This window comes from Poromitra crassiceps (assembly GCF_964638095.1).
Source record: "Poromitra crassiceps genome assembly, chromosome: 14".
NCBI classification, from domain to species: domain Eukaryota; kingdom Metazoa; phylum Chordata; class Actinopteri; order Beryciformes; family Melamphaidae; genus Poromitra; species Poromitra crassiceps.
In genome coordinates, this window is record NC_139633.1 from 7,861,356 (window position 1) to 7,888,019 (window position 26,664).

Genomic DNA, 26,664 nt, shown 5'->3' on the forward strand with positions numbered 1-26,664 from the left:
ATTAAAATTGAATTGAATTGAAATTTAACTGAGAGAGAGGGGGAGAGAGAAAGAGAGAGAGAGAGAATGAGAGAGAGAGGGGGAGAGAGTGAGGCGGGGGGGAGAGATAGGCTATTGGATTGGCTGGGATTAGTGTGTTGGGATTACACAGCGACACATTCCAAATCCTCCGCTCTCCACACCATGCTCCACACAGCAGTAGCCTATGAGCCACGCACACACGCACACAAAACACGCACGCTGATTCTGGAGGTGTGCGGGGTTCAAACAGCGGAGCGCGGGCATCATGGCGGACGTGCCTCAGCTCGTCAGGATCGGGGTCTCCCTGAAGATGCTTCCCGCTAACGGCGCGGTCTACTTCAAGTCTGACGGAGCGCGCTTCGGCCAGACGCGGACCATCAAGCTGCTCACCGGCTCCAAGTACCGGGTCGAGGTGGTCGTCAAGCCCGGGGCGGTGGAAGCCACGTAGGTAGCCCTCTCTGATTCTCACCGTACAGGCGTGGATTATCCTCCTGACCTCACGGACATATCCTATACATTTTTTTAGACATTATGCAGCATGACATGGCCAGTCTATGAAGCCATAATGAGTATCACATGAGATAGCCTACCTACATGATATTATCTGGTAAGGTCCTGGATAACCTATTTAGTCCAGGCAAAGTAGCGTTTTATGACAAACTAATTGTAAAATAATTTTTTGCAGCTTAGATCATTTCTATGAGGTGTCCAGAACAACATACTAAAAGTCCTAAGAAATCCTAGTTGAGGAAATATGTTTAATTCTCATCAATCCAAGATGTGTGCCAGTAAGGCCAGACAACAATACACCCCAATGGGGCTATTTTTTTCCTTTACTCCTATCAAAATAAAACTTTATACAATGAAAGTATCCATGAAAAGTAACATTTTTTGTATTACAAGTTTCTTTGAAAATGAATTTGAATATGCAAATGAGCTATACACTAATCGAATATAGGCTACCCAAAATATACCCGCATAGGAGTAAAGGAAAAAATGAAGCCTATCACAATCAAACCTCAAACAGTGAAAGTATACATGAAAAGGAACTTTTTTGTTTTACAAGTTTCTTGGAAAAATCTATTTTAAATATGCAAATGAGCTCAACACTAGGCCTAATTGACTTGTCCAATAAGCCATAAAGTCACAAGTAAAACAGGGGCCAAATAACTAACACATTCATGTCTATTCAGTAAGTTAACCTATGCATAAACAAGATAAATTTGAAGTCACTTGCCACACTTACCTGGGTCACTTGCCACAAAAATACTTATATTGACCTTAAGAATTGATTGCACAATCTTGCCTCCAGTTGCTTTCTAAATTATTATTTTTTATTTGCGAACAAGCCTAACCTAATGACATGACAGAAAGTCAGAATAGCCATCTTAGTCATTAGTAACGTGGTGAGATTACATTTTGGGCTGGTAGATTTACAAATAATTGGTATTGTTGGTAAGATTACGAGATAACAGGCAGAAGTCATTCTTACCAACTAAACGATTCACTCTCACATATAGAAGACAGATGAAAAACCAGATAGACACACTTTCCAGACATTCCAGCTCTTTAAATAATTTTGCCAGACACCAAAACTGCTTCTGTTTTTGTAGTAAGCAAGTATTTCAGACCAGGCGGGCCACACATCAGACTTCCACCGTTTGTAAAGTAGCTTTGCAGTGTTATGAGAAGCTAGCAACAGCAATATCTAGGCTAGAAACCCAATCGGAACATTTTAAGTTACCAACTCCTTTCTAACTAGACTTCTTCCCCCCCCCCCCGCCAATTTTTTATCCCATTTTATCCCCCATTAGTGCTCATTTGATTTCTCAATCCTGGTTGCTACTCCATCCTCTGCCGATCTGGGGAGAGCCGAGACTGGCTCCATGCTTCCTCCGAGACATGGGCAGTCAGTCAGCCGCTTCTTTTCACCTGACAGAGGAAGCTTCACCGGTAGGACATAGCACGTCGGAGGTTCACGCTATTCCAACCACTTCCCCTCCATCTGAACAGGCGCCCTTAATGACCAGAGGAGGAACCACATTAGCAACCAGGATATTGCATGTTTTTGTGAAGGGGGTTCCTATATGAAGCAAACCCCCAGGAGGCACGGGAAGAACATGCAAACTCCACACAGAAAGGCCCTTTTGCCGACCCCACCCGGGCGGTGGGCACTCGAGGCACGCATTCCTTCAGCGTTCACCTCGTCCCCAGGTGGGAATCGAACCCACGACCTATGAGCTGTGAGGCGATAGTGCTTACCACTGCACCACCGTACCTCCCTCTAACTAGACATTTCTATCTGGTTAGGCTTGTTTGCAAATAAAAAATAATAATTTAGAAAGCAACTGGAGGCAAGATTGTGCAATCAATTCTTAAGGTCAATATAAGTCTTTTTGTGGCAAGTGACCCAGGTAAGTGTGGCAAGTGACTTCAAATTTATCTTGTTTATGCATAGGTTAACTTACTGAATAGACATGAATGTGTTAGTTATTTGGCCCCTGTTTTACTTGTGACTTTATGGCTTATTGGACAAGTCAATTAGGCCTAGTTTTGAGCTCATTTGCATATTTAAAATAGATTTTTCCAAGAAACTTGTAAAACAAAAAAGTTCCTTTTCATGTATACTTTCACTGTGTGAGGTTTGATTGTGATAGGCTTCATTTTTTTCTTTACTCCCTATGCGGGTATATTTTGGGTAGCCTATATTCGATTAGTGTATAGCTCATTTGCATATTCAAATTCATTTTCAAAGAAACTTGTAATACAAAAAATGTTACTTTTCATGGATACTTTCATTGTATAAAGTTTTATTTTGATAGGAGTAAAGGAAAAAAATAGCCCCATTGGGGTGTATTGTTGTCTGGCCTTACTGGCACACATCTTGGATTGATGAGAATTAAACATATTTCCTCAACTAGGATTTCTTAGGACTTTTAGTATGTTGTTCTGGACACCTCATAGAAATGATCTAAGCTGCAAAAAATTCTTTTACAATTAGTTTGTTTTTTGGTTCCAAAATGAGTTACTTTGCCTGGACTAATTCTGATGAGGCTACACAGGTTAGGCTATATAACCCATGAGAATATTATGGGATGGAATGGGTTTTTGGAAGGCTATTGTACCTCTCAGAAGAAGACAGATATATCCAAGAAAATTGAGATTGTGTTGTTGCGACTTGTGTGTCTGTGATACTAATAATGAGTTTATAGCGACCATATTGTAAAGTTTTCCTTAGACAACCAACATAGATAGCCTAATCTGAATTTAACCCTATATAATTTTGTACAAATTATGTTTTTTCCGCAGTAAAATAGCCTACAGTATAATTATTTAACCGAACATCTTTCTGATTTATAATTAAGCTACAGATATTTTTGGTGAAATAGCCTATATGCTTTATGAAGTCAAAGGCTAGTGCAGGTCCAGAACAAAATTAGTTGGGGTGCATCTGAATTTAGTGGGGGTGCGTGCTAGCAACAGCAATGAAAAATAGTGTAGGTGTTACCCGTCCCATGGTCGACCCCGATGAACATAAGGTCAAGTTTAGAAAAATGGTCTCACTATGAAATGGCTATACTGCCATAATACATAATTACAGATGAATACATTTTGGCTCATTGAATCCAAAAGAGTCTCAGCTTTGCAGTCATACCCAATTTATGCAGTTCCAAGACTGTTTTAAGGGCCCCAGTATGCAGAATATTCAATAGGCGAAAATACACTTAGCCTAATGCTCCATGCAAAAAATGGCATGCAGCCTTGTGCAGCCAGGCATGAAGTCGGTACAAGTTGTCACCGGGGCGGAGCAAAACAGAGCGAGGTGCGGAGCAAAACGGAGCGCTTCTCTGGTGTGAATGGCCAGGCTCCTACTCAACGCTTCGGAGAAGTTCCTGGTGTGTCCCCCCGGCATAAGTAGGGTATGTCTGTAAAGGGGGGACTCGTGGGTACCCATAGAACCCATTCTCATTCAGATATCTTGAGGTGAGAGGTCAAGGGACCCCTTTAAGATGGCCATGCCACTTTTTCCCTCTGCAAAATTTCGGCTGCGTTCACAAACAAAAAGCGCTTATTTGAGCTGCCAGCGCCTTTCCGCAATTCATTCTCTATGTAAGTACGCGCTAAGCGCATTCCTCTTTCAAGGAACGCACCTGGCGTTTAAGCGCTGGTGGCGTCTTTTGTTTGTTTTTAAGTTGAACATTTGGAGGAAAAGCGCGATGCTCGTCTTTTCACTCTTGTCTCCTCCTACCTCTTCTCCCAGAGGGATCCTCAACCTCCGCTGCTCCCAGAATTGGCAATCATCTGGCTTTCATGTTCACAGTCAACAACATCAAACGGACGAAACCAGCTGGCTACCGTCCGTGTGGTCGTTGTGTCTTGGACTGTACTGCAGTACTGCACGCGACTGCAGGGGGAAACAAAACAAAGCACACACAAAAAATGCTCCGTGCGCCAGGCCCGCGGGAAGTAGGGGTGCTGCAGGTGCTGCAGCACCCCCTAGATTTTTTCCCCCAATTTTTTTTTTTTTTTTTTTTTACAAATGTAATTAAAAATATTTTGCAGTGCACTATGTTCCTTTCTTGTTTAAGAATGTTTCGGGAAATGAAAATGTAGCCTATTTAAATAGAATTATCAACAATAACAATCAAGGAAGTTACATGCTTGTAGGCTAGAGAAGAAGAAGAAGCGCGCATGCACGCACATGTTGTGTTGAACCAACCAACAACCAATACGAATTGTTTAATCTGGCAATAAAGAAATGTGAACTTGACATGCTATTTTAATAGCCTACTCAAAAATGCACCTCCCACTATACAGCAAAGAGAGGAGTCAATGTTTCTTGATATATGCCATTCAGATCAGAATAATTAGTCTAGTCATTAAGTTTGCTGATAATATTTCTATCATGTTAAGTCTGTGTCATGTTAACTGGTGTATTCAGAGCAAATAGGGAGATATAGAGCATTATCATCATGCTATATATCTCCCTCTTTGCTCTGAATGAGTGAGAAAAGGAGAAAATACTGAATAATTACATCACAACAGTATCCTAATGTTGATTTAAAATGAGATATTCCTCTAAATATGGCAAAAAAATGTAAAAAAAAAACGCCCACATTTTTTTCGGCGGGGCCCTAGCGGGCCCCACCGAGAGTCCCTTCCTCCCAGCACCCCCTGCTTAAAATGACTTCCAGCGGCCCTGCCGTGCGCTGTATTTTGTGCACAATGGACGCACTCTCCACATGATTTCCAAAGCGTTCACACGCGTTGTGTGTGCACGCCTCCCTACATTTGGAGCATTATTTCGCTATCTTTGCCGACAAGATAGAATGACATGTAGGTTGTCTTCTAGTTTTATACGATGCAGCCTCTTCACTCTAGCTTTAAAAATGAGCCCACTACAGCCTCTGAAGCCTCTCATTTAGGCACAAGCCTATTATTCCAATTTTAACTGAAGGTGCCAAATATTAAACTGAGGGTGCAATGCATGCATGCTCTTGCACCCCCCGTAGGTAGAACCGTGCCTGCTACAGCCTGTATATCATTCTCTGCTTTATCGCCAGGGCGCCAATATTCTAGTTCATTTTCACAATCTCCATTGATAGTTAAAGCAACATTTTCTTGAGGTGACAGTGAATTAGAAAAACAAAGAGTCTCATTTCCTTGCATGCGGAGAGAGACCTAAACGCAACAGAAGGCAAGTCCAGATTTCAAGGCTGCCTTCAAGTGCCGTCGGAAATTACGAGCTGAACGCGCATGAACCGGCCGCCGTTACAGATGTGATGTTTTAGAGGGCGGAGAGCATGGAAATATGTTATTATATCAAGTTTTGTATTTGCAAATAATTATGATATAGATTCAAAGATTCAAAGATTTTATTGCCATGTCAACAAGAGTTGATAGGAATTTGTCTTGGTTCACTCTCAGAGACAAACAAAAAACATAGCAGCCAACGACAGGAAACATACAGGAACAGTTCTCAGCTACAGCATATCAGTAGAAAGTGCATACAGTTTAAGGTGCATACAGTTTGAAGTGACAACGGTAATGTAATGTGTCAGTGCAAATTCAAGTGCCTTATGGCTTGGAGGTAGGTGCTATCTCTGAATAGTTTCTAGTTTCACGTTTTGTTTGTCACACATTTTAAAACATCAGTTAGTAGCACACCTGGTGCACATTTTCTCATGCTCGTAAATGTCCCCACGGTTTCTTAAAAAACAAAAACCCCAAAATCGATGCTACTTTTGTCATAGGGCTCAATGGTTATTCTGACCAAAAGCGCTGGAATGCTCAACAAGTCGTCGGCAGTTAGGAGTTCAGCAGAAGCACTTGAAGGCAGCATAAAGCTCCATTGGCCGCATGTCAAATCCACCACAGATTAAGACTGTAACCTAATGTGTCAGTCAGACACCGGCTGTTTCTGCCTCTTCTGGGTTGCCTACAGTTCATGATGATGTCATAACCTGTGTTGTGATGATGAAGACTCTTCTGGTTTGCCTACAGTTCGTGATGATGTCATAACTTGTGTTGAGATGAAGACTCTTCCGGGTTGCCTACAGTTCATGATGATGTCATAACCTGTGTTGTGATGATGAAGACTCTTCTGGTTTGCCTACAGTTCGTGATGATGTCATAACTTGTGTTGAGATGAAGACTCTTCCGGGTTGCCTACAGTTCATGATGATGTCATAACCTGTGTTGTGATGATGAAGACTCTTCTGGTTTGCCTACAGTTTGTGATGATGTCATAACTTGTGTTGTGATGATGAAGCCTCTTCTGGTTTGCCTACAGTTCGTGATGATGTCATAACTTGTGTTGTGATGATGACTCTTCCGGGTTGCCTACAGTTTGTGATGATGTCATAACCTGTGTTGTGATGAAGACTCTTCTGGTTTGCCTACAGTTCGTGATGATGTCATAACTTGTGTTGTGATGAAGACAAATTGTGTGGCCACACGAAAGTACTACACACATGGCTACTCATTGTTGCTTGACATGTCTGCATGAACTCTACAGTAAAGTGGGTCTGCAGCAGCTGTGTTTCATGAGCAGGCCCTCAAATCAATGGACCATCACATGATGCCTTATTGCATGCGTGACCGAGCGAGCCTATATTTGGCACAAGAGCGCTCATGTAGGACAGTTGGATATTTCAGAGCCTGACTTTTGCACGATAATCGTCATTTGGAGAGGGAATCACGACACAGGTTATGACATCATCATGAACTGTAGGCAAACCAGAAGAGGCAGAAACATGGCTGTCAACAGACGTATGCACACACACACACACACACACACACACACACACACACACACACACACACACACACACACACACACTTAATCTTAAAATGTGTTGCGTGCTTATTCTTTCTCGTTTTTATCTCAGTCAAGAGCACGTAATATAATAATAATAATAATAATAATGATAATAACACATTAAAAACGAGAAAGAAAATGCACAGAACACATTTTAACACGTTCACTGCCAATGACGTATTAATCCGTCAAAAAAAATCCAACGGTTCACTGCCAATGACGTATTAATACGTCAAAAAAAAAAAAAAAAAAATTGACGGTGGGACGTTGATCTAACCCTTTTACGTCTCCTATACCAATATTAGAGGTATTGAATGTGTATAATCTATTTTACCGACCCACTGAGTGGCGACATGTCTCTCCAGAGTAGGAAGAGGCGAGCCAAAACTGGAGCGAAAAGCGCGAGGAAGCCGTTCTCATAATGTAAAATGGATGGCGAAAACGCTTTCACTTTCGCGCTGACGCACAGCGGTGGCAACGGTGGGGGGTTCCAAGAATATAGACTGGATGCACACTTTGAAACACGCACCATAAATAAGCCCAGAATCGCAAGAGCTTCATCAGAGCTCTCAACCAAAACGCCAAGAAACGAGCGAAACCCATCCAGCGAGCCCCATCCAGACTGCCAGGCAGCAGCCAGAGAGCAGCAACTCGTTTGTCACAGACCTGCTGCAGAGCCAAGGAGGGCGGAGGAGAACGCCCACGGAGGGAGGAGTTGGAAGCAGAGGGGGGTTTCCTGCTGTTATGGAGGAAATTACTGTTCAAAACTATTGTTTAGATGTCTGACGTCTTACTGATGCCAAAAATGAATGGTTAAAGTGACTGTTCTATCGAATTTCACAAAAAGCCGTTTATCTCAGAATAAATTTCCAGACGCTGAAACCATGCTGTATTCAACTGCTAATGCTTACATAACTACTAACTCTACAAACTAACTCTTTTAGACAGAGAAAGCACACATTCTATTAGTTCTTTTGAGATATTGTGTGTTCACAAAATCTTAGCAGAAAATAATCCTCGGGTCTTGAAAGATGAGCCAGAATCCTCAAAAAAAACCTCTGGCAGAACCTACCTACAGTAAAAAAAAAAACGGCTGGCAGTGAATGTGTTAAGATTTGCTGTGTGTGTCTAAGAGAACGAGAAAGAGAGAGAGAAAGCACATAAGAAAGAATTGAAAGGCTTAAGAAATGACAGGAGAGAGTAAGGAGATAATAATTATGAATAATAATTATAATAATTTTCACCACATCAGTTGACCATCTTTCCATCTGGAGCACTTCATAATAAATAAAAGACATTCATCTCCCCAGTGAAGAGTGTGTGTTGTGTTGGTGTCCACAGGTCTATGAGTGTGGGAGGGGTGAGCTTCCCCCTGGAGCAGCAGTCTAAAGACCCCCAGTCGGTGGTGTATACGGGCCAGTACGACACAGAGGGGGTGGCCCACACCAAGAGCGGGGAGAGGCAGCCAGTTCAGATCAGCATACAGGTAAAGTACCGTTCAACCCTACAAAGGGAACCACATTAAAAGCTCAAGAATCTACAGGAAGTCCAGGGCACAACGGACCCTTTTCACGGGGGCCATTTTGTGTGGAAAAGGCAGGGTAAACACAGGTGCGAGCAAAACACTAATGAGGGTTTCCAACATAGACTCATGGTCTATGTTGGTCCGCTACACCACCCCGGGTGGTGTAGCGGTCTATTCCCTCACCTACCAACAACACGAGGGCCGTAGGTTCGAGCCCCCGTGTTACCTCCAGCATGGTCGGGCGCCGTCCATACAGGCACAATTGTCCGTGTCAGCCGGTCGCTGCACTCTAGCGGGTGTCCCTGCCGGTGAAAGATCCTCGCTGTCATCAAAAGATAGAAAGCTCTATTTTTTATATATTATATTTTTGACCCCCCTTGGCTTGGTTCCAGGTTTAAAACTATTTTTGGAAACCTCTTTGGAGGAAATGAATGGAATGAATTCTGTGGTGGTGAGAAAAAGTGGGCGGTCACTGTTGAGCTCCATTGGGAGGGCGGAGGGGGAACGTGATTCTTTCAGATAGTGTGTGTGTGTGTGTGTGTGTGTGTGTGTGTGTGTGTGTGTGTGTGTGTGTGTGTGTGTGTGTGTGTGTGTGTCCATGTGCTCTATGTGTGTGTGTGTGTGTGTGTGTGTGTGTGTGTGTGTGCGTGCGCGCGTGTGTGTACAGTACACCCATCTTTCCACTCGGTGTCTCCCTCAGTTCACAGAGGCGGGCCTGTTTGAAACGGTGTGGCAGGTGAAATACTACAACTACAACAAGAGGGACCACTGCCAGGGAAACACCTTCAACAGCATCCAGTACGAGTGCAAACCCAACGACACGCGCACCCTCATGTGGGTCAACAAGGAGATGTTTGTCTGACGCTCAGACAGGACATTGAAGGCCACGTGTACACTGCAAAAACACAGCCGTCTTCACTTCAAACACCAGTGTGGGTCAGAGTCAAGCTGATGTAAACAAAATGAGCGTGGTGTAGATGTGGAGACGATTAGTCGCCTATCTCACACCAGTCATATTGTTTAGTTAAGACTACATTTCCCATGAATCCTCAAATCTGACCTGATGGCACACAAACTGCAGAGTAGAGGCCACATACACTCAATTTACACCCTGCTTTTAAATGTGACCTGTATCCAGATCATATCTGGATAATGATTGGTTTAAAAAAACAGGTGTAAATGGGGTGATAGAGGCTGCCAAACCTTTCAGCGACGATCTTGTTTGTTTACTGTAATTATACTAATTATTATGTCTCAAAAATGTATAATTATGTATTGGGGTTAAAATACTACACGTAGCACCTTAAAGTAATTTAATCCTATATTCAGTTCTCAACATTGTATTTTGTCGTAGAATATGACAAAAGCTTCCCAATGCGGTGTGACAATTTCAATGCAAGTATTTTCAAGTATTTGCATGAATCAGGTGACACAGGGTTGATACTCATGGAGTGATGTGCATTCATTTAAGATAATATCACTTGATGTCTTGAAAACACGTGAAACTGTGTTGTAAACATGTTATCTCACCAGACTGCCAACTTTTTACATTCATTTTAAAGCTATATAGTGTGTAACTTTTACATACTACTCTCACTGCCAGAAGCGGTCAGAAGAACAAAAGTTACACTATAGAGCTTCAACAAAAACTATTTTAATTTTTTTGTATTACTGTACAATAATAATAATAATAATATTTTTTTAACAGTACAATCATACTCCTCTGCTTTTCCATATAGAGTTGAGTTGTGTGGCATCTGGTAACCCTCAGGCGTGTTCAGTCCTCTGTGAACATATGTGTGAGTGTATGTGTGTGTACTGTACTGTATGTGTGTAGGTGTGTGTGTTTGTTATAAATGGTGCTTGTACAGATGTGTGTGTATCTGTGTTTATATATTTCGAAGCCATAGGTCTGCATGTGGAGTTTCATTACAAAATGCCATTCAACATTTAAATGAATATCTTCTCTTACAAAACGATGAAAGTAAAGTAAAGAATGGGTTAACGAGTCACCTTAAGAGTTTGTCTTTGCAAAATGTTCTTTTTAAGAAAGAATCATCTATGTTTTAGAAATATTGATTCATGGATTCCATGTAGCATTTAGTGTATTGGAATGAAACCCAACATGTGTAGCCTTGTTGTTGTAGCCTATAAATCCTATCACAAAATGATTACACACTCATATTATGAGTGTGTATTCTTTTTGTGATACGTTTTTTTTGTGATACGATTTTCTGTGCAGTATAATATTTGTAACATGGGGTTTTGTAATTTGGGTGAAGTTGTGCTCCTATTTATGTTGTTTCTACCTCTACTAAAGCACATACAGTAGCCATGAATATCAGTGTTCATGAAACAATTTAATTCATTAATTTAGTCAGAATATTACCATTCATGATTAATCTTAAAATCATGGAGCTTTTTGACTGTTATGACAAAGATCAATGCACAAGATAGCCTACAAGATTTTTGTAAAAGGGAAATATATAATATATCAAAATGTTGTGTGTATTTTGGTAGAAATATAGGAGTAGGCTACTTTGATTAAAATTACATTTTGGGATTGACCTGAGCAGCAAAAAAAATACCTGAATGGTGCAATAGTGAACTGCAGTAGTGAACTTTAATACTTTGTGGGATACATATGTGATTGTTCTTATACATTTTTGTGAAATTCTTGTTTATAAAGTTATTAATAGTGAAAAGACAACTCTTTTGAGGTCATTATTGTGTCAAATTTATCAATTTAACGTTACTGTATAGCCTACCAATGGTAGAGACTATAGGCATAGTCTATGGCATAGACTCTAGAAAAGAGTGGTTCTCAAGTTGGGGGCCGCCAGGGGACGCATGGCAAACGGATGGGCGGAAAATGTGTGTGTGTGTGTGTGTATGTGTGTTTGTTTGTTTATTCTATAATTATATACTGTAGTAGGCCTATTAACAAATATAATTGAATAATCATTTCCTTCCTCATCCAAATTACTTTTATTATGACATTAATAATGTAAGGAAGGGGGGGGGGGGTTGGCCAGAGAAATGGTATTTGGGGGGTCCTTGCCATGGTGGAAAGGTTTGGCAATCCCTGCTGTAGACTACTGTAAACAAATACATGAAGTCAAGTTCATATTTAAGAATATAGGTAAGTTATGTCAAAAAAGATTAACAATATCTTCCATTGACAACAGAGGACATCAAGATAATACAACAATGAATACAATAATCAGCAAAAGCCATGCATGCGGGGCACAAGGCTTATTTCCACATTGCTTTGTCTATTTTAGCAAAACTGTATTGGGCCTCTGAAACTGTTGAATGAAGTCATCCAATCAGGCAGTAGTGATGATAGCTGACAAGATATCTAGATTAATGACAGCTGTGAGCTGTCAGGAGGAGCCTTTTGAGATTAAACGCTAATGTGACGTTGATGTGCTGCCACAGACGAAGCCCAGGCAGAGCAGTGTAACTGCAATGTATCTCTCTTGTATCTGTCGTATAGAAAGAGGTCACATTTTGATTTTGGATTCCCGAATAAAGAATAAACCACCGCCTACCTTTCAGGACAACAACTAGTTGTTATTAAGGTATTATTATTACTACTACTACTACAACAGTACTACTGTTACTACGACTACGACACTGCCATGCTACAACTATTATCACTACTACTACACAACTACTTCTGTAGCCACTTACTACTGCTACAATTACTACTTCTACTATACCAAATAGCCTACTACTACTTTCATTTTTGTATGCGATTTCAGAGTGAAATCGAATAAAACACACACACACACACACACACACACACGCGCGCGTGCACACACGCACACACACACACACACACACACACACACACACACACACACACACACACACACACACACGCACGCACACACACACACACACACATACACACATGGACATTTGATCAGTTTTTTTCCCTGGGTCCCCCATCTGTTATTTGCTTTTATAGCAAATCATTTATTACAGAAAGCGTATGAAACGTGTGACTAAAATTGTCATACATTCTGTCATTGTGTTACTTATGGATGGCCCCCCTGGAACCCCCTCAAGTCAAGGACCCCTGTGGGGTCCCTCCCTGGACAGTGGACACCACTTTTGAGAAGTGCTGCTCTAAAGACACTGCATATCTCACTGTATGTCTTACACAGCGTTTAAGCTTGGATTTAGTTTCTGTCTGTGAAGCGAGAAGTCTGTGCAATGGATGAATAGACTCGGTGTGTCGGGGATTACATCAAATCAAGTCCATCTGTTGGTTGTACAGATTGAGTGTGTGCAGCACAAACCAGAGAAGATAAGATAGGACTGTAGGGCTGGGTGTGAATGTAGGCCATTGCATGCAGTACACTGGTGTCACCACCGGGAGGAGCACATGCACAAACGGCCCGGGATGTAAAAATAATGATATAAATATATATAGCCCACCCGAGTTCCCGGATGTACTGTACGCACCTCCCCCCTCTGCCGCCTCCCTCTCTCCTCTCCTAGTCTGGGCACCTTCCACCCCGCTTTTTGTCATGGGGGCGTAAACCCCGGACCCAGAATTAACACCGGATGGCAATGCGCCTAACAACGTCTTTGTTGCCGTTAGCTTGACGCGGTGATGTTACCTAAACTAGAGTCTGATCAAAACAAAGCTAGCGTTACATAAAACAAAACGTTTATGCAATATGGCATCTCCGCCACCACCGCCTGACACACCGGTCAAAACGGTGAAAGAGGATTCTGATACTTGGGTCAAATTGTCAAGTTAACGTGAAAGTTGACGAGCTAGAAACGCTGCCATCCGGTCTAGGGCGGGCTCTAGGCGGGAACCAGTAGGGTGACAAAATCAATTGTGGGCGGGAGCCAGGCTCTTTCTCGCCGAGAAGAGCCTGGTGACGCGAGGTTACTCCTCTCCTCTCCTCCCCTCCGCCACCGCCTGCTTGTCAAACCGAGCCTCCTCCTCCGCTTACTGTCCCCTCCCAGCAGCGGGTCTCCCTCCCTTTAGCCACTGCAGTGAAAGCCTCGGTAAAGGAGAAGGAGGGAGAGAGAGAGAGAGAGAGAGAGAGAGTCTGAAGCGGGGTGGAAATCTACGACGAGACGTCAACGGAGCGCCACCGCGACCGTATTTTTGTATTCTTCACCGGAGTTTGCGGCCTATTAGAAAACCCCCATTTTTGTACCCGTTTTTCCGCTGCACGTCGTCTGGATTTCATCGTCAAGATGGTAAGCGACGACTCCTCTTTTTCCACAGCTCCACTCCAACCGACTGCCTGGTGGTAAACAGACTAGCTAGTAGTGGGCAGGCCTGTGGTGTAACGTATCGACTAATGTGGCGTTTTGACAGGTTGTTTTTCCGCTGTGAGAGCTTTGCGTTAAGTCAACAGTCGATCACACACACCGCCCCGGCGACGAGGAAACGCTTTTTCTCCAAACCAGTTCGGCTCTCCGGGTCGGTCTCTCTCTGCCTGAGGCTGGCTGGCAGTAGCCTAAAGCCTATGGCCCAGATCTCTCTCTCTCTCTCTCTCTAGTCTGATCCCTCCTCGGCATAGCCTGGCTAATAGCACACATAATACTCACACTCCTAACGCGAGGCCTGGGCAAATTGGTTTTCGTAACAACAAAAAAAGACACGCTTTTTAGGCCTAGATCGTAGAGCAATTGTGCCACATTTTGACGTTTACACCCGGACAAGATAGCGTGTGGCCAAGTAAAGTCTATGCACTCGAATGCATTCTGTAGTAGCCTAATCAAACCATAACGAAACCGACATTGCTCATGTTTTCGAGGAAGCATGGCGCTCTCTCTCTCGCTCTCTCTCTCACCCTCTCTCTCTGTGTGTGTGTTGATAGTTGCAACATTGTTTCATTCGTGTGCTCAGATGGAACAGGCCGTGGCTACATTTGTATCCATTTACAGCGGCTGCTCTGTCTGTATGAAGCTGTACTGTTAGCAGCAGCCAGGGCCGACTCGATTGGCTCATTGCTGTCCTAATTAATTGGTCAGTGGACCATATAGGAAGGTGAGTTGCCTAGTAACGTTAGGCTGCATCCCCGTATCGACCACTGAGAGAGAGAGAGAGAGAGAGAGAGAGAGAGCAGACGTGACTGGACAGCAGATCCATATTCAACTTGAGAGAATCAAAGTTGATGAACCAATGTGTTGTTGTCAGTAACCAGTGACAGGGGCGTAGCAAGGTCCAAGAGGGGGGTCCGTGCCCCCTCCACGTTCCTCCAGGCCACACGATACCATCAACCCATCTATGTCAACCATCTATTTTGACCCATCTATTTCTACCCGCCACATAACACATGAATTGATTATTGGACTCATCTCTATTTGAAAGGCTTTTTGGCACTCACTAACGATCCTGATAACGCTAAGCTCTGTCTGTCTCTGTCTGATACACTCTGTCTTATTCATGCTTTCACCATGTTGTCCCCTGAATCTGTTTATGGAGGAGTGTTTTGAGTCTGTTTAGGAAGGGCTGTTTTGTTTTAACCCACACAGGAAAAACCTAGCCGAAAACGTGAGTCCTGCTTCCAGTTGGTAATATCTAATCTGTTGTCATATTTAGGAGAAAGCTTTGGTTTTTTTGTGGTTATGTCAATTGCAACCAACCCCTCTTTCCAAACCTGTGAAATAAAAGTGTAAAATATTTTGGCCAGCGACCATCGAAAACTATATTTTCATAAAAATCCATTAAACGAAGCGATCCCTATACGAGGGATCAGCCGAGCAGCATTTTGGTAAACAAACCGCGTCACTGGGTGGAAACGGCAATGGGACCCTATGGAGCCTGAGCTTGAGTGTCTGACTCTAGCCGGCTGACCCTGTTTACTTTTTAAAAACGGCGACAGTTCACACAACTTTAACACAACATGCTAGTATATTATACATCGAACTCTTGAGCTCATTCTGCTCTCACTCAGAATGTCAAAATATCAGCGACGTGATGTATCGTTTTTGAGATATTAACGTTTGTTTGGCACAACTCATACTAGTCAACTGCCACGGGGTTCCGCATTTCTGGGTGGCAAGTGACGTCACGCGGATTCGTCCTCTATAACCTACATCGGTTTGACTAGAAATATTGCGTGCTTCGTACGCTCGTTTCTAGCGCTGCACACTTTGTGTGCTAATTTCTAGTGCCGCTTACTCCGCACTCACTCTGCTACGCATGCACTTTGCACATGCACAGTTGAGCGACTGTGCGCCGCCACCGCCCACCTTATTATAGTAGTCAGATACCACATGTCTATTATATTTACTAATATCATTCAGATTGATCAGTCATCCTAAAAACGGTGGGTAAACACTATAATGTAAAATGTCAGTATCTAATTTAATTCAATCAACTTTATTGTCTCTGAGGGGAAATGCCAGGTGCATAAAACATATTAAATGTACATCATATTTCTCAACATCATCATCCATCTCCCAGCATCAAATTAAGCAGCAGTAGCAGTGGACTCCTGACTCTACCATAATAAACTAGAAATTGAGCGCCCTTGGAGTGCTCCTTTCTAGCGTCCCTCGCTCCCTTGCCCGCTGAACTGGCAGCGTTCATTTCTAGCATGCCTGGTTGGTTTGCCCCTTGAGGTATGGCCCGCTTCGCACGCTCGCAGACGCAGCTCGCGCGCTACACGTGCTGGTCGGGCCTCGCACGCTGCACGGCCTCGCCTCTGCAGCTCGTCCGCTGCGTGGCCTCGCCTGCTGTGATTTTGCGCCGCGTGGAACCGCTGCGCCGCCTTATTATATTAGTAAGATGCATCCATAGTCAACCTGGCCATCGGGAGCACCGGGACAAATCCCGGCGGGCTGGTGGGCCGCTTGCCAGGGGATTTATTTTTTAATTTTTTTTAGACCGTGAACCCCAGCGGCCCACTTTGGGAATGCTTTTTTTTTTTTTATTATTATTAGATATTCCTCTAAATCTGGCTTCAAACGACCAACATTTGATAAAAACAGCCCAAAATTTCGGCTGCGAGCTTAGGTTACCGTGAGAATTTTTTGTTGCCCCCTCCGAATTTTGGCTTGCTCTTGTGTTTGTGAGTCGATGGGGGCGAGGGTTGCGGAGTATCCGCGCCGCGGGCTGGTTGAGGTGGGCCGGTCTGGGTAGAAAAGTCCAGGGCCGTTGCTTTTAGTCCCAGTCCGGCCCTGGATGCCTCAACCCAGAGTCAGGCAAGGTAACGGCAGAGGACATGAGAGTTCCTCAGTCTGTTCCGTTTGCCCTTCAGCCCCTGGCAGAGGGAAGCCACTGGGTGCATGTGAGCCCTGCATTCAGCATGCCAACTTCAGCCCGTCTAAATGTATTCTGCTGGGCTCCTGCGGGAGGGTGGGGGCTCCTGTGGGAGGGTGGGGGGCTCCTGTGGGAGGGTGGGGGCTCCTGCGGGAGGGTGGGGGGCTCCTGTGGGAGGGTGGGGGCTCCTGCGGGAGGGTGGGGGCTCCTGCGGGAGGGTGGGGGGCTCCTGTGGGAGGGTGGGGGCTCCTGTGGGAGGGTGGGGGCTCCTGCGGGAGGGTGGGGGCTCCTGTGGGAGGGTGGGGGGCTCCTGTGGGAGGGTGGGGGCTCCTGTGGGAGGGTGGGGGGCTCCTGCGGGAGGGTGGGGGCTCCTGCGGGAGGGTGGGGGCTCCTGTGGGAGGGTGGGGGCTCCTGTGGGAGGGTGGGGGGCTCCTGTGGGAGGGTGGGGGCTCCTGTGGGAGGGTGGGGGGCTCCTGCGGGAGGGTGGGGGCTCCTGTGGGAGGGTGGGGGGCTCCTGTGGGAGGGTGGGGGCTCCTGTGGGAGGGTGGGGGCTCCTGCGGGAGGGAGGGTGGGGGCAGGGAGGGACATGTAGTGGAATGATCTGATAACTAAAGGGGACCATATGCTGCCTAGCAATCAAGCACCACCCACACATACGGATGGAGCCGGAGCTAATGCAGAAGAGATCAAAGCCACGGCGAACCACCACCAGCAGCACAAGTCCTCCTGATCAGCAGCACTACATGAGCCACCACGGACTGCACTTCCATCCAGCGGCACCCACTCAATCCTCACTCTGGATCTCTCCTCCTCACTGGCCATGACGGCTGCACTCTCTGTGCTCGGCCTCGGCGTGGTTACCTCGGCTAGCACTGCAGCCCGGGGGGAGTTCAGCACACCAGCACCAGTCAAATGCTGGTCAGTGATCAGTTTTGTCTGATCCACTACGTCCATTCTGGCAGCCAACCAGCAATTATTTTGCGGGGTAATTCTGTAAAAAAATCGTCTCTAAATTTGTAATTGTGCTGTTAATCGTTTGGTAAATGAGCAGAAGCAGCTGGTCAACATCAGCCTCTGTGTCCACTGTCCAGTGGATAACATTGTTAAAACACAAAGAAATGGCGTCTTAATGTTTGCTCCTGTAATTCAAATGATTTTTTTGGTTGAAACAGGATGTTGGGGTGGGATACAATGCGAGGAGAAACTATTCAAAAGTCCCCAAAATGTATAAAATGCGACTTTGCGCATAATCGTGAGCTGTCAAATCACGTCAGATTCTTCAAAATAATGGTGTCGTAGGGAAAACAAAAAGACATCACATCAAGAGGCATCAAAATAAATGAATTCAGATGGACGGACGGACGTAATCTAGGCCCGATAAAACTCATTTCAAAACGTTGCACTTACACAGCAGATGACCCCTGCTGTCGTCATCGTCGGCCTATCAGAACACTTTGTAGGGCTGTGCAATAAAATCGATACGGCAATACATCGCAATACATTTTTCCGCAATACTGTATCGATATTTGAGAAAAATATCGTGATATATCGCCATATCGATTTTTTTGCACAGCCGTGTGTTCAGTGACACAATGAGACTACTTTTTTATTTCAGTGCGTTCAGTAACACACTCAACACTAGTTTGGACTCAATTTGTCCACGAAGTTATCAATATAAAGTGATGTACATATTATTACACTACCTGGGTGGTACACAGCGAGTTGTATTTTCAGCTCTATTTTTAAATTTTCAGTAAATGATGTAGAATATTGCAATATATCACAATATGTATTGTATCGCAATGTATCGTGATACAATCGTATCGTGACCCATGTATCGTGATACGTATCGTATCGTGAGGTCCTTGCCAATACCCAGCCCTAACACTTTGAGCTTGTCGAAGCAACAGATATCCACCGATGATAGGGGCGGGGCTGGGGGAAGTCAGTACTAGTATGTCTGCTTTTTCATTAAGAGCAAGCACTGCTCGTATCGCGCTGCTGTTGCAAATGAGTCTTGTGTCAGTTTAAAATGTGTAGTATCGATATCGATATTGAACATTTTAGTCTCAATAATTATCGCTACCTGTTGCCAATGAACATTGTATCCGTTTCTTTTTGTTGTTGTTGTAATAATACTTTTGACAACTTTACATCTTACTGCATAATCCATATTGTGATGGCATGTGTTTTTGTGTAAGGATAAGTACCCATTGTGTTTTCACCTGCACTCTCCCTCTGCAGTGTTGCCCTGTATGCTGCTATATTACTGCTAATATATCAAATATAGTTCCATCACCTCTAGGTAAAGGCATAAGGAGGGTTTAAGCAGTGTTACTCTGCATACGACGCCCTCACAAGCCCTTTGTGGGTAACTTAAGCCCAACCCGGGGATAGAAATGGCTGAGTGGATTAGCCTTGCCAGAGTTTCTTCGAGCTGCTGAGATTTTGGTAATTATTTTCATATTTGCACTTGACTCCTAAATCTGGTGCAGATCCTTGACGCGCGTGCAAGCGCACACACACACACACACACACACACACACACACACACACACACACACACACACACACACACACACACACACACACACACACACACACACACACACACACACACACACACACACACACACACACACACACACACACACACACATCCCCGGGCTACGTTTACCACACAAATCGCAAGAGGTGACACATTATTGCCTTGAGAGACAGAAAAGAGAGTAACTGGATGTCTGTGCAAAGAAACAAATGACAGTTGAAGTTGTAGCTCTTCACTGTGAGTATTTTATACATGTCACATGACATCACACATGTGTAGCAGAGTCGTAGCTTATGGGTGTATTCACACCTGTAGGTCGTTTGCTTTGTTCCGATTCAGGTACTTAATTGATACAATTGTTGCATTTGTGCCTTGGTTCGTTTGTGTTCACACAGCCACAAATGAAACGGTCCAAATAGTATTGTCAAACTTCCTGGATTGGCCAGCAGAGACTCTGATAGGCTAATAGCCTCTCGGGATGGACAAAATAATTCCCAGAGATTTTCCTATATGATTATAAAAATGCGTTTTGTTAGACCTACATTTTAGGCTATGTCGGGCGTCCGCCGTGCGAGGAGAGAGAGAGAGAGAGAGAGAGAGAGAGAGAGAGAGAGAGAGAGAGAGAGAGAGAGAGAGAGAGAGAGAGAGAGAGAGAGAGAGAGAGAGAGAGAGAGAGAGAGAGAGAGAGAGAGAGAGAGAGAGAGAGAGAGAGAAAGAGGGAGGGATCGGGAGAGAGAGAGGGAGAAAGTTCTTTATTTATTTATTAATGTATGCTATGTAGCCTATGTAAGCCTATGTATTTATTTAGCCTATTTAGGCTATTGGGAATTTGGAGATAGAAGATCAAAGACCCTCGCAAATTCTGCTATTAGGCTACTATCACGGAGATGAGGATTAGCCGAGACATAGGCTATGAACACCTGTCCTGTCAGGAATAAAATATTAATAAATAATTTAATAATAACGGACATTTCGAGGAAGACATGCAATCAGTCTGATTGTCTGATTGAACCAGACAATCTTATCACAAAGAAGGCTGGCTCTGATTACCACGATTTGTTTTCATTTATTGAATGGAGACCAGAGCGAGAGAGAGGGAGAGAGGGGTGTGCTGCGCAGCACACAGCACGCAAAATCCGTAGAGATTCAACACATTAACGTTGCTTCCCATGGTCCGAGGTAAGTTGATTGAGTTCAAACTGCTGATGTGATGATCCAAAAATCCCCCAAAGTTTATCGATGCAAGTCACAAGTCGCCAAAACAGGATCTGAAAGATGTTGTTTTTAAACGATAAAAATGTTCGTTCTTCAGGCCATTACGCACAGCGCAGCTGACTACGGCAGCTGGTTTATCCAAAAATGCGCACCGTTTACTGCTGTTGTGGCGGATCGAGGTCGGCTCACGTTCTCACCACAAACGAACCGCACCAGAGTTCGTTTGGAAGCGGACCGAGACCACCCTTTCTTGGCGATCTCGGTCCGCTTGTTTTGTCCCGCATCCGAGTGCGATTGCTGTGTTCACACTCCCCCAAACGAACCGCACCAAGGGGGAAAATGCTCTCCGTTTCGGAACTGCTCCAAACGAGATAGGTGTGAATACACCCTATGTCACATGACATCACACATGTGTAGCAGAGTCGTAGCTTATTTGTGACGCGTGGCCAGCTAATGACTGTATTTTATACATGTCACATGACATCACACATGTAGCAGAGTCGTAGCTTATTTGTGATGCGTGGCCAGCTAATGACTGTATTTTATACATGTCACATGACGTCACACATGTGTAGCAGAGTCGTAGCTTATGTCACATGACATCACACATGTGTAGCAGAGTCGTAGCTTATTTGTGATGCGTGGCCAGCTAATGACTGTATTTTATACATGTCACATGACGTCACACATGTGTAGCAGAGTCGTAGCTTATGTCACATGACATCACACATGTGTAGCAGAGTCGTAGCTTATTTGTGATGCGTGGCCAGCTAATGACTGTATTTTATACATGTCACATGACATCACACATGTGTAGCAGAGTCGTAGCTTATTTGTGACGCGTGGCCAGCTAATGACTGTATTTTATACATGTCACATGACGTCACACATGTGTAGCAGAGTCGTAGCTTATTTGTGACGCGTGGCCAGCTAATGACTGTATTTTATACATGTCACATGACGTCACACATGTGTAGCAGAGTCGTAGCTTATTTGTGATGCGCGGCCAGCTAATGACTGTATTTTATACATGTCACATGACGTCACACACATGTAGCAGAGTCGTAGCTTATTTGTGATGCGTGGCCGGCTAATGACTGTATTTTATACATGTCACATGACGTCACACACATGTAGCAGAGTCGTAGCTTATTTGTGATGCGTGGCCGGCTAATGACTGTATTTTATACATGTCACATGACGTCACACACATGTAGCAGAGTCGTAGCTTATTTGTGATGCGTGGCCGGCTAATGACTGTATTTTATACATGTCACATGACGTCACACACATGTAGCAGAGTCGTAGCTTATTTGTGATGCGCGGCCAGCTAATGACTGTATTTTATACATGTCACATGACGTCACACATGTAGCAGAGTCGTAGCTTATTTGTGACGCGTGGCCGGCTAATGACTGTATTTTATACATGTCACATGACGTCACACACATGTAGCAGAGTCGTAGCTTATTTGTGATGCGCGGCCAGCTAATGACTGTATTTTATACATGTCACATGACGTCACACACATGTAGCAGAGTCGTAGCTTATTTGTGATGCGCGGCCAGCTAATGACTGTATTTTATACATGTCACATGACGTCACACATGTGTAGCAGAGTCGTAGCTTATTTGTGACGCGTGGCCAGCTAATGACTGTATTTTATACATGTCACATGACGTCACACACGTGTAGCAGAGTCGTAGCTTATTTGTGACGCGTGGCCAGGCAGCTAATGACTGTATTTTATACATGTCACATGACGTCACACATGTGTAGCAGAGTCGTAGCTTATTTGTGATGCGTGGCCGGCTAATGACTGAACAGAGGGGCGTTTCTCTATTTAAAGAACAATCTGGAAGCTCAGTGCAGCTCTGCAGTCTCTGTGACTCTGTAGTTTGAGGCTGTTTGTCATGAAACTTGGCTATATGACAAGCTTTATACTTGCAGACAAACTTACTGTGGAGGGGGGAGACCAGCGTTACATGTATACTTGCAGACATACTGTGGAGGGGGGAGACAAGCGTTACATGTATACTTGTAGACATACTGTGGAGGGGGGAGACAAGCGTTACATGTATACTTGCAGACATACTGTGGAGGGGGGAGACAAGCGTTACATGTATACTTGCAGACATACTGTGGAGGGGGGAGACAAGCGTTACATGTATACTTGCAGACATACTGTGGAGGGGGGAGACAAGCGTTCCATGTATACTTGCAGACATACTGTGGAGGGGGGAGACAAGCGTTACATGTATACTTGCAGACATAGTGTGGAGGGGGGGAGAAGACCAGCGTTACATGTATATTTGCAGACATACTGTGGAGGGGGGAGACAAGCGTTACATGTATATTTGCAGACATAGTGTGGAGGGGGGAGAAGACCAGCATTACATGTATATTTGCAGACATACTGTGGAGGGGGGAGACAAGGGTTACATGTATACTTGCAGACATAGTGGGGAGGGGGGAGAAGACCAGCATTACATGTATATTTGCAGACATACTGTGGAGGGGGGAGACAAGCGTTACATGTATACTTGCAGACATACTGTGGAGGGGGGAGACAAGCGTTACATGTATACTTGCAGACATAGTGTGGAGGGGGGGAGAAGACCAGCGTTACATGTATATTTGCAGACATACTGTGGAGGGGGGAGACAAGCGTTACATGTATATTTGCAGACATAGTGTGGAGGGGGGAGAAGACCAGCATTACATGTATATTTGCAGACATAGTGTGGAGGGGGGGAGACAAGCGTTACATGTATATTTGCAGACATACTGTGGAGGGGGGGAGAAGACCAGCGTTACATGTATATTTGCAGACATACTGTGGAGGGGGGGAGACAAGCGTTACATGTATACTTGCAGACATAGTGTGGAGGGGGGGAGACAAGCATTACATGTATATTTGCAGACATAGTGTGGAGGGGGGAGACCAGCGTTACATGTATACTTGCAGACATAGTGTGGAGGGGGGGGACCAGCGTTACATGTATACTTGCAGACATACTGTGGAGGGGGGAGACAAGCGTTACATGTATATTTGCAGACATACTGTGGAGGGGGGGAGACAAGCGTTACATGTATATTTGCAGACATACTGTGGAGGGGGGGAGAAGACCAGCGTTACATGTATATTTGCAGACATACTGTGGAGGGGGGGAGACAAGCGTTACATGTATACTTGCAGACATAGTGTGGAGGGGGGGAGACAAGCATTACATGTATATTTGCAGACATAGTGTGGAGGGGGGAGACCAGCGTTACATGTATACTTGCAGACATAGTGTGAAGGGGGGAGACAAGCGTTACATGTATACTTGCAGACATAGTGTGAAGGGGGGAGACAAGCGTTACATGTATACTTGCAGACATAGTGTGGAGGGGGGAGACCAGCGTTACATGTATACTTGCAGACATACTGTGGAGGGGGGAGACCAGCGTTACATGTATATTTGCAGACATACTGTGGAGGGGGGAGACAAGCGTTACATGTATACTTGCAGACATAGTGTGGAGGGGGGAGACCAGCGTTACATGTATACTTGCAGACATACTGTGGAGGGGGGAGACCAGCGTTACATGTATACTTGCAGACATACTGTGGAGGGGGGAGACCAGCGTTACATGTATACTTGCAGACATAGTGTGAAGGGGGGAGACAAGCGTTATATGTATACTTGCAGACATACTGTGGAGGGGGGAGACAAGCGTTACATGTATACTTGCAGACATAGTGTGGAGGGGGGAGACAAGCGTTACATGTATACTTGCAGACATACTGTGGAGGGGGGAGACAAGCGTTACATGTATATTTGCAGACATAGTGTGGAGGGGGGAGACAAGCGTTACATGTATATTTGCAGACATAGTGTGGAGGGGGGAGACAAGCGTTACATGTATATTTGCAGACATACTGTGGAGGGGGGAGACGAGCGTTACATGTATATTTGCAGACATAGTGTGGAGGGGGGAGACAAGCGTTACATGTATATTTGCAGACATAGTGTGGAGGGGGGAGACAAGCGTTACATGTATACTTGCAGACATACTGTGGAGGGGGGAGACAAGCGTTACATGTATACTTGCAGACATACTGTGGAGGGGGGAGACAAGCGTTGCATGTATATTTGCAGACATAGTGTGGAGGGGGGAGACAAGCGTTACATGTATATTTGCAGACATAGTGTGAAGGGGGGAGAAGACCAGCGTTACATGTATATTTGCAGACATACTGTGGAGGGGGGAGACAAGCGTTACATGTATATTTGCAGACATACTGTGGAGGGGGGAGACAAGCGTTACATGTATATTTGCAGACATACTGTGGAGGGGGGGAGACAAGCGTTACATGTATATTTGCAGACATACTGTGGAGGGGGGGAGAAGACCAGCGTTACATGTATATTTGCAGACATAGTGTGGAGGGGGGAGACAAGCGTTACATGTATACTTGCAGACATAGTGTGAAGGGGGGAGACAAGCGTTACATGTATACTTGCAGACATAGTGTGGAGGGGGGAGACAAGCGTTACATGTATACTTGCAGACATACTGTGGAGGGGGGAGACAAGCGTTACATGTATACTTGCAGACATAGGGTGTATTCACACCTATCTCGTTTGGAGCAGTTGTTCCGAAACGGAGAGCATTTTCCCCCTTGGTGCGGTTCGTTTGGGGGAGTGTGAACACAGCAATCGCACTTGGATGCGGGACAAAACAAGCGGACCGAGATCGCCAAGAAAGGGTGGTCTCGGTCCGCTTCCAAACGAACTCTGGTGCGGTTCGTTTGTGGTGAGAACGTGAGCCGACCTCGATCCGCCACAACAGCAGTAAACGGTGCGCATTTTTGGATAAACCAGCTGCCGTAGTCAGCTGCGCTGTGCGTAATGGCCTGAAGAACGAACATTTTTATCGTTTAAAAACAACATCTTTCAGATCCTGTTTTGGCGACTTGTGACTTGCATCGATAAACTTTGGGGGATTTTTGGATCATCACATCAGCAGTTTGAACTCAATCAACTTACCTCGGACCATGGGAAGCAACGTTAATGTGTTGAATCTCTACGGATTTTGCGTGCGGTGTGCTGCGCAGCACACCGCCCTCTCTCTCCCTCTCTCTCGCTCTCTCTGGTCTCCATTCAATAAATGAAAACAAATCGTGGTAATCAGAGCCAGCCTTCTTTGTGATAAGATTGTCTGGTTCAATCAGACAATCAGACCGATTGCATGTCTTCCTCGAAATGTCCGTTATTATTAAATTATTTATTAATATTTTATTCCTGACAGGACAGGTGTTCATATAGCCTATGTCTCGGCTAATCCTCATCTCCGTGATAGTAGCCTAATAGCAGAATTTGCGAGGGTCTTTGATCTTCTATCTCCAAATTCCCAATAGCCTAAATAGGTTAAATAAATACATAGGCTTACATAGGCTACATAGCATACATTAATAAATAAATAAAGAACTTTCTCCCTCTCTCTCTCTCCCGATCCCTCCCTCTTTCTTTCTTTCTTTCTTTCTTTCTCTCTCTCTCTCTCTCTCTCTCTCTCTCCTCGCACGGCGGACGCCCGACATAGCCTAAAATGTAGGTCTAACAAAACGCATTTTTATAATCATATAGGAAAATCTCTGGGAATTATTTTGTCCATCCCGAGAGGCTATTAGCCTATCAGAGTCTCTGCTGGCCAATCCAGGAAGTTTGACAATACTATTTGGACCGTTTCATTTGTGGCTGTGTGAACACAAACGAACCAAGGCACAAATGCAACAATTG

General features: G+C 44.6%; 2 protein-coding genes across 2 annotated transcripts in view; both read left to right on the forward strand.

Annotated features, from left to right (window-relative positions):
• Positions 1-286: 286 nt before the first annotated feature.
• Positions 287-9,729, forward strand: cnrip1b (cannabinoid receptor interacting protein 1b; the record flags this gene model as incomplete). The annotated part of the gene is made up of 3 exons (XM_083650434.1): positions 287-465; positions 8,684-8,828; positions 9,568-9,729. The coding sequence occupies 3 exons, from the start codon at positions 287-289 to the stop codon at positions 9,727-9,729; spliced, it is 486 nt and encodes a 161-aa protein (XP_083506560.1).
• A 4,186-nt stretch (positions 9,730-13,915) lies between these two features.
• LOC310789563 (calcineurin subunit B type 1) overlaps positions 13,916-26,664 on the forward strand; it is a 64,987-nt gene continuing 52,238 nt past the window's right edge. The window contains exon 1 of the mRNA XM_083651202.1: positions 13,916-14,099. Coding sequence (XP_083507328.1) covers positions 14,097-14,099 — 3 coding nt within the window. The 5' untranslated portion in view covers positions 13,916-14,096. The remainder of the gene's footprint in view (positions 14,100-26,664) is intronic.